Genomic DNA, 8,591 nt, shown 5'->3' on the forward strand with positions numbered 1-8,591 from the left:
TTTTTTTTTGCACTAATAAAATTGTGGAGTTGTAAAGTATTTTGTCTGGTGTCAATTATATCATCAGTTATATCGTTATCGCAAATTTTCAAATGTATATCTTGATGAATATTATTGGTCATATCGCTCTGCTCTAGACACAATGAAGAACAATAAAACAAAAGCACAAATAAAATTAACAAACAGTGGGTTCACAATGAATATGCAGATTTAAACAGATGGGTTTTGAGTTGAGATTGAAACTGGGGGAGAGAACCAATGTTTCTTATATCTGGGGGTAGAGAGCTCCACAGCCTGGGAGCAGAGCAGCTAAAAGCTCTGCTTCCCATGGTGCTGAGGCCGAAGGAAGGCACACAAAGCTGGATAGTAGAAGAAGATCAACGTGAGCGGGCAGAAAAGGTAAATGGACCGATTCTCATATAGCGCTTTGCTACTCTCCCGGAGTACTCAAAGCACTGTATACAACATGCCTCATTCACCCATTCATTCAAGCACTTCTAAACTCAAGTGCAAACGAATAAACACTCACACTCCGATCAAGTTGGGGTTAGTATCTTGCCCAAGGATATTTGGCATGCAGACTGGGGAAGCCTAGGATCAAACCACCAACCTTCCAATCAGTAGCTGAGCTGCTCAAACACCTGAGCCACAGCCACCCCAAGGTAGCGCTTAACAGGTCAGAAACATAGGGAGGTGTGAGGTTATGAATGGAAGTGAAGGTGAGCAGAAGAAGTTTGTGTATTATCCAGAATTTCACAGGGAGCCAGTGAAGTTCCTGAAGAACAGGTGATGTGCTGGTAGGAGGGGATCCGGTGATAATGCGAGCAGCAGAGTTCTGAACCAGTTGAAGCTTATGGAGGGATTTTTGGAGGAGACCATGCAAGAGAGATTTGCAGTAGTCAATACGGGAGGTAACGAGACTATGAACAAGACGTAGCCTGGGTGGAAAGAGAAGGAAGCAATCTGTTAATGTTACGTAGATGGAAGTAGGCAGAACAGGTGAGATTATTGATGTGACATTTATAGGAAAGTGAACTGTCTAGGATGACACCAAGGCCTTTAACCTGAGGAGAAGGGAGAACTGTGGAGTTATCGATGGTGAGTGAGAAACGGTTTCTCCTTCAAAGGTTGGATTTGGTGCCAATAAGGAGGATTTCAGTTTTATCCTCACTGAGCTTTAGAAAATTAGAGGTGAACCAGGATTTTAACTCGGATAGACATTCTGTAAGGGAAGAAGCTGGGAGGGAGGAATCAGGTCTGCAGGAGAGAAACAGTGAAAGTGAAGATCAAATTTGCGGAAAATAGTACCAAGAGGGAGGATGTATATTATGAAGAGAAGAGGGCCTAAGACTGAACCTTGGGGTACACCAGAAGTGACCGGGAATAGACGAGAGCAGAATGATTTCAGATGAACAAACTGGGCCGGTCGAGTAGATATGATTGAAACCAGGCTAGCGGTGTGTCAGAGATGCCGAGAGAGGAGAGTCTGCTTAGAAGGACAGAGTGAGAGATGGTGTCGAAGGCTGAGCTCAGATCCAAAAGGATGAGAACGGTGAGAAGACCAGAGTCAGCTCTGATTAGAAGATCATTAGTGACTTTAAGTAAAGCAGTTTCTGTGCTGTGACATGAAAGAAAACCAGATTGAAATCTCTTGTAGATGTTATTGTTAACCAGGTGTGAATGAAGTATTTTAGAGATGAAGGGTGGATTAGAAATCGGACAGAGGTTGTTAAAGTTGTTAGGATCTAAAGAAGGTTTTGTCAGTATAGAAGTGACTGAAGCAATCTTGAATACGGAGGGAAAGATACCGGTGGTGAGTGAAGAGTGGACGATAGCAGAGATGAGTGGGAGTAAGGAAGAGAGGCAGGATTTCACAAGCCCTGTAGGCACAGGGTCAAGATGACACGTGGCAGGCTTTGATCTACATATAAACTCAGAAATATCAGATAAATCAGGGAAATGAAAAGTGGAAAACAGCTCAAAATAGAGAAAAGGTTCTGGAGAGGGGTTAGACACAACATTTGAACTGGGTTGCTGGTGGATGTTATTGATTTTTGTAGTCCAGAACAGCATCAAGGAGCTACAGGTTTCAGAAGTGAAGCGTTGGGGGGGTTGAATTTGTTTGTTGAGAACTGAAAACACCTCTGGTGCCGGTGCCTGCCTATCAATTTTAAATGCATGTAGACATTGAGGGTTCTCGGGAGGGGGACCTGCTGCTCTCTGGCAGGAAGCACCATGCCCTGCCGTGTTTTAAATGCACTTAAAGTTAATGTGTTAATGCTGACGGCACTATTAATAATTGTAATTGATCATATCCTCGGTATGATCAATTACATCTCCAACAGTTGATTCTGTTCATCTGGACGTAGTGTTTTCAGTGGGAGAAATGTTTCATCATCATCCAGGTGACTTCTTCAGTCTCAGCTGACTGCAGGTTTCCCCAGTAAACAGTACATTTGCACAATGACTGAAACCAGCCCACTGAAGGAACAATGGGCTGGGAGGTCAGTTCCTTAATCATGATTATGCAAATCCTCATGACCATTGATCAACAACCACTGATCAAAGCCCAATGATCAATGGCCATGAGTACCATTCACAGAGAGTTGATCAATCAACTAAAAACGCTACGTCCAGATGAACAGAATCAACTTTTCGAGATCTTCATATGACGCTTCTCTTTCTCGCTGTCTGTCAGTCACGTGATCACAGAAACGAATCACAGCAGAGCAGCAAAGAGTGTGCGTGTGTGCAGGAGAGGAGCCGAGCAGGGAGAGGTGTTTTTACGTGAAACGGGAGAAAAGTAGTGAACTTAGAGGAGAGGGACGAACTAAAGCATCGATCATAAACCACTACCAACGTCCTGATCGATATCTGCATCGATCTGCCCACCCTTGTCTCCTGGATCGTAGCTGAGATCAGCGTGAACCACGTGGGTCTCTGCTCCCTGATCTGTTTCCTGTGTTTGGAAAGAGTTGCAGCTTCATCGCGGAGTTTCTCTCGGTTTGTGGGCTCATCTAAAGGTAAGCACCGAGCTAACTTTACTGTGAGTTCAGTTCATGTTGAGTTTAGCTCCTGAATGAGGTCTTCTGCTGCTCTCCTCGGTGTCTGTTCACAGTTTATTGTGAACACGTTGAGAGAAGAGTGAGAGAGTGTTTGGAGAAAAACACCAACTAATCATTAGCTCAGCATGCTGGGAGAAGTTGGAGCAGGAAAGTCTTTTCATTGTCCCTGCAGCTGTTTTTCTGCCTGCACCAAACTAGGGGTGGGTTTTTATAATCGATTTATCGATTACAATTTATTCTGGCTTGGATAACGTGAAATCGATTCATTAAAATCCTGAATCTATGTTTTTAATATAAATTTATTTTGCCCGAAATGCCAGAATCTCTGGTGAAAGATCACAAAATTTCAATAACCACCAAACAGCTAAAACAATAAATGATAAATAAATAAATAAATAAATAAATGAGAGCAGGAACACGGATTCTGCACAAAGACGTAAACACAAAGGGCGGATCAGGATCAGTGAGACGTCGCCTTTCTCACCTGACGGCACGGACACGGTCGGCGCTGATTCTGATGCGTCGGCGGGTCCGCGCTTTGTGTTCACGCTCTTTTTGCGCCGATTCTAAAGCTGTTAGTTTGATCTCTCACCAAACAAAAATAAAACTGACTGAACCAGCAGCAAAGGAAGCTCCAAACTACGCTTCACATAAACATCGTCATGAATTCACTCTGACTGTTACTGTTTTGCTTCCACCACAATAAAATCGCACTTCATGCACAGCTCTCTCTCTCTCTCTCTCCTGCATTATTCGCTCGCTTGTTACGCACAAGTCTACCGTTATTCACAGCCTGTCGGCCGCTGTTCTTTCCCCCGTTTACATTCTTCTGAAAAGTAAACCTAATTCATGCCGTTCAATACTGAACAAATTTAAACTTTTTAAAATTATGCAAAATGCAAAACGCTGTGTCTCTAATAAAACCGCTGTAACTTCAGAGGTGACGTTCATATGTTGATTAATGGTTTTCTTTCGTTTTTGACGTACTGCAGAATACTTTTATAAACTCCAAGAACAGGAAAACCTTCATGTTTTTCTCTGTTTTATCTTCAGCTACTTTGACACAAAGGTATCTGCTGTGACGCTCACACCTTTGATAAAGTCTTGCGTGTGTCAGCTTCCTTTTTATAGATACAAAAATATGTAAATGTACTGATCTGAATTATAATATTTCTGACTGTCAAAATTTCCCAGATTCGAATCGAATCGAATTAAATCAAATCGATTCTAGAAATCAGTGACGATACCCAGCCCTGCACCAAACCTCTACAGCCTCATTTCTATTTAAGTGATAACAGGAAGTCAGAGCGATCTGCTGCAGTATCAGGGTCACTATAACTTTATTGTCCAGCTGCTGTGGATGAACACATGAGAGGAAGTGAACTCCTACAAAGTCTCATTTTAATGAGTGTGGCTGCTGTAAAGTGATGCACAGGAAGATGTTAAAAGTAAACAGTGTTCATATTTGAAAGCACAGAGAATAAAAATATATTGTGGTGGTTAATGTGCAGCTCTTGGTGATTTGGGAGAATAAGAATGGTTTTAATCATGTTGTAGATTGAATGTTGGACTTTATTTAGTTTTGTGTACAGAAGACAGAAGTTTTTCTACTTGTGGTTTATGATGGAGACTCTGAGTCTGGTCCAGCTGTTTTACCAAACCATGATTTATTTATGTAACACTTTAAAAACAACACATGGCTTTGTGAGGGTTCTGTTTCTTGAAGAATCTATTTAAATCTCTCATGTATGGAGAGAGGACCCATGGAGGGTGGAGAAACTGTCATGTGGTGATCAGGTCCAGGCCCATGTTTTATAATGACGGGGGTGGGGTGCTAAGCTGTGGAAAGTCTTGGGTGGGGGAGTAACAGGTCATTATTGGTAGAATCCGCAGCAGGAGCTGTTCAGCTGTGAATGGTTGGTGCAGTGGGGTCTTTAGGTCTGTGGTTGGTTCACCGTCTGATTGTTTTCCAGACAGAAGCAGAGTCATTAGCTGAAAACAGGTTTTGGAGTTTAGCCTCACTAAAGCTGAACTTTGCAACTGTCTCTGTCCCCACTCTGAAACACTTCCTGCCATGAAGTTCTGATGAAGCACCAAACTGCAGTTACTCAGTCAGTGGAGGTTCAGTAGTGCAGTTTCTCACCACTGTTGTTAACTGGAGGCTGACACACTGACTGAAGACATTTAGTCTGAGTAGATTTGAACTTTCCTTCTTCATTGTTTCCATCTTGCTTTGACTGCAGCTGTAACAACACTGATTCCAGCAGGATTTGTAAAAAGCATTTTGACAGACACACAAAGCTGGACAGCTTTTGTTCTGAGTCCAAGATCTTAGAAAGAAAGTGACTGGACGTCTGTAAGCTTTTTTTAAACGTTTCACCTCTCATCCAAAAGTGGCTTTTTCAGTTCTAAAATCAAATGGTGGAGAGTCCCAGGCATTTAAACCCTTGTGGGGGTTGTCAACTGAAAGGGTCGTCGACCCACTGTTGACCATTGATCTTATCACAAGAGCCAATGTGTGGAAAAATGTGTGTGTCAGCAGGTCCTGAGTGAAACCATTGTGAGACCCTGTTTCACTCTATCATGTAACTCGGTGCTGTCCCTGTTAAAGAGCCAAGAGCCTCTCTTTCCACTTCCTCCATGTAAAATAAATTGATGAGATTTTTTGCACTAATAAAGTTGTAGAGTGGTAAAGTATTTTGTCTCATCAGTTATATCGTTGCTGCAAATTTTCAAATATATATAGTGATAAAGATTTTTGGCCATGTTGCCCTGGTTGCTTCTGGGGTTTCACCTTGAAGCTTCATAGGTATTGTTGTCACTGAGTGTAGTAATGTTTATTTGCTCTGCTTCTTCTTGTCAGGGATAAAATGCATATCTATACTTTTGTGTCCCAGCTGAGTAACAGGAGGAGAAGAGTCTGGTGGAGCAGCAGAGGAACAGTTTCAGCCATTTGGACTCAGCTCAGCCACTACAGAGGAAACAATGACTTCAACACAGGAGGTGAGAAAATATCTCAGTTACACTGTTATTGAAACTGTGCACAGCTGGATGTTAACAGCAGCTTTATCTTTTCCATCCTGGGCTCCTCCACACATACAGAAGCTGTATTCACAAACAAAAACAAAGATCATATTTTATCAGCGCACGTTGAAAAGTTGGACTCAGAATTGATCACACAGTAAACATTTTTCTCCTGTGATCAATATTTCTTCAATAATGTAATTTTGATTACAACTCTCATTCTGTAACATGATTGTAATGTGAGACTATCACCAGAAGGTGGTGATAACACACCTACAATGTGTTTGGTGACATCTATGGTAATAACAAGACCAGACTAAGCAACCTGGTTAAAGTGTCTGGTCAGATTTCAGGGAGGTCTCGGGTCCAGCTTGTGGACGTCTATAACAGGCAGGTGCTGAGGAAGGAAACCTCTGTCATGTTGTGTTCAGATCAGCCTCTAATGACTTTCAGCTGCTCTCATCAGGTCGTTGTTATAAAGAGACATAGATTGTCTTTTGTACCAAGTGCTATTATCATGGTTAATAACACTAAACCGTAAGTGTTGTTGCCATTGCACACTGTACTTTTTTTGGTGATAAAATTTAGGTTGTTGTCTTGGGGCTTATTTTTGTGTTTGTTGTGTTTGTTTGTTTTTATATCTCTGCATGGACAAATCAATCTCCCACTGGGGACAATAAAGTTACCATTGTCTGTGATTCCACTCATGGAGGGAGTTTCAGTTTGTTCCACGACTGCATTTCACTCACCAGCGCTCTAGACTAACTGCACTGGTGCGCCTAACTTTGTTTCTTAGGTGCACCCAAATTACTTGTTCATTTAAAACAAAAAACAAAAATTGCTGTCCATACAGACAATATTGATTTGTAAATGATTAACTAACAATCTTTTCAACACAAAGTTCTTTATCTTTGATCTACAACAAAGATAAGTTACTGAAAAAGTAACTTATCTTAGTGCTTAAAGTGCTTTGGCACTCTTTGGTTACAATGTAGACAGTGTTAAACTTAATCATCACGTCGGCCTCACCTGACGACCGGTTTGCTGCTGCCTGCCGCTGAAAGGCAGTGGGGAGAGGGGGCAGTGCATTTATCGCAGCATATAATGTGTTTTCTGGATACACTGTGGGCAGCACGGTGGTTAGCACTGTTGCCGCACAGCAAGAAGGTCCTGAGTTTGATTCCACCATCAGGCCGGGGTCTTTCTGTGTGGAGTTTGCATGTTCTCCCCATGTTTGTGTGGGTTCCCTCCGGCCTCCTCCTCCAGATACTCCGGCCTCCTGCCCACAGTCCAAAGACATGCAGTTTGTGGGGATAAGTTAACTGATAAATCCAAATTACCCATAGGTGTGAATGTGAGAGCGAACGGTTGTCTGTCCCTGTGTGTTGGCCCTGCGACAGACTGGCGACCTGTCCAGGGTGTACCCCGCCTCTCGCCCTCTGACAGCTGGGATAGGCTGCAGCACGCCTGGCGACCCTGGAAAGCAGAAGCGGATGGATGGATACACTGAGCTTTTTCAGCGTTCAGAGATTGATGGTTCCGTGTCAGAGCTGGCTATGAATTTCAGAAGGATCAGGCCTTAACAGAAAAGTTAGCAATAGTTCTTTTCCTATTACAGCTACATCCACGTCTGTCGTGCCTAGGCCACTCACTAGGGCTGGGTATCATCACTGATTTCTATAATCCATTCGATTCCGATTCACAAGGTCCCGATTTGATACAATTTTGCCTCAGACAGTCAGAAATATTATAATTCTGATCATTTATCAGTACTGATACATGTGTGACTTCATCAGAGGTGTGAGCATCACTGCAGATGTCTTTGTGTCAAAGTAACTGAGGATAAAATAGGGTTATCTGCTTTTTATGGCAGATGACCTTTAAAATATCCTGCAGTCGACCAAAAACTGAAGAAAACCATGAATCAACACATGAACATTACCTGATGCTGCTGCATTGAAGCAGAGCAAAGTTACAGAGGTTTGATTACAGACACAGCTGAGCGTTTGTAATCTGTCATCATTTTAAAAAGTTTGCATTTGTTTGCTATTAAACAGCAGAAATGAGGCTTTTCTGTCAGAGGTCACTTTTGGAAAACAGGAATCGAACGCCTGGTGGCAGCGGTGCGGCCTAGGACTTTTATGTTTTTTGTTGCACCATTGAGAAATTAAGTCGCATCAGATTGCTCACACTCTGTGACCCTGCTCACTGCCTCTGTTTGTATCTCTGTCACTGCAGGACCAACATGGAGCGAGAAGTCAGCGCTCTCAGGAGGCCGACAAACCTCACAGAAGAAAGAAAGAGAAAACATACAGCTGTGACGAGTGTGGGAAGGATTTTACTCTATCTGGAAACTTAAAAAAACATCAACTCATCCACAGTGGAGTTAAAGCATTCAGCTGTGACTTGTGTGGAAAGTCTTTTACCCAGGCTTCAAACTTTAAAAAACACCAAGTCATCCACAGTGGAGTTAAAGCGTACAGCTGTGACATTTGTGGAAAA

The 8,591-nt window shown here is 42.6% G+C and overlaps 2 protein-coding genes across 2 annotated transcripts in view; both read left to right on the forward strand.

Annotated features, from left to right (window-relative positions):
* LOC102193166 (zinc finger protein 239-like) overlaps positions 1-8,591 on the forward strand; it is a 68,428-nt gene that overhangs the window by 23,345 nt on the left and 36,492 nt on the right. The gene's annotated exons all lie outside the window — the stretch shown is intronic.
* LOC102215429 (gastrula zinc finger protein XlCGF52.1-like) overlaps positions 2,714-8,591 on the forward strand; it is an 11,306-nt gene continuing 5,428 nt past the window's right edge. Inside the window, exons 1-3 of the mRNA XM_013915790.1 lie at positions 2,714-3,023; positions 5,963-6,068; positions 8,328-8,507. Coding sequence (XP_013771244.1) covers positions 6,051-6,068; positions 8,328-8,507 — 198 coding nt within the window. The 5' untranslated portion in view covers positions 2,714-3,023; positions 5,963-6,050. The remainder of the gene's footprint in view (positions 3,024-5,962; positions 6,069-8,327; positions 8,508-8,591) is intronic.

The sequence above is a fragment of the Pundamilia nyererei genome, unplaced genomic scaffold, assembly GCF_000239375.1.
Source record: "Pundamilia nyererei isolate P.nyererei 1_Seehausen unplaced genomic scaffold, PunNye1.0 scaffold00364, whole genome shotgun sequence".
Classification (NCBI taxonomy): domain Eukaryota; kingdom Metazoa; phylum Chordata; class Actinopteri; order Cichliformes; family Cichlidae; genus Pundamilia; species Pundamilia nyererei.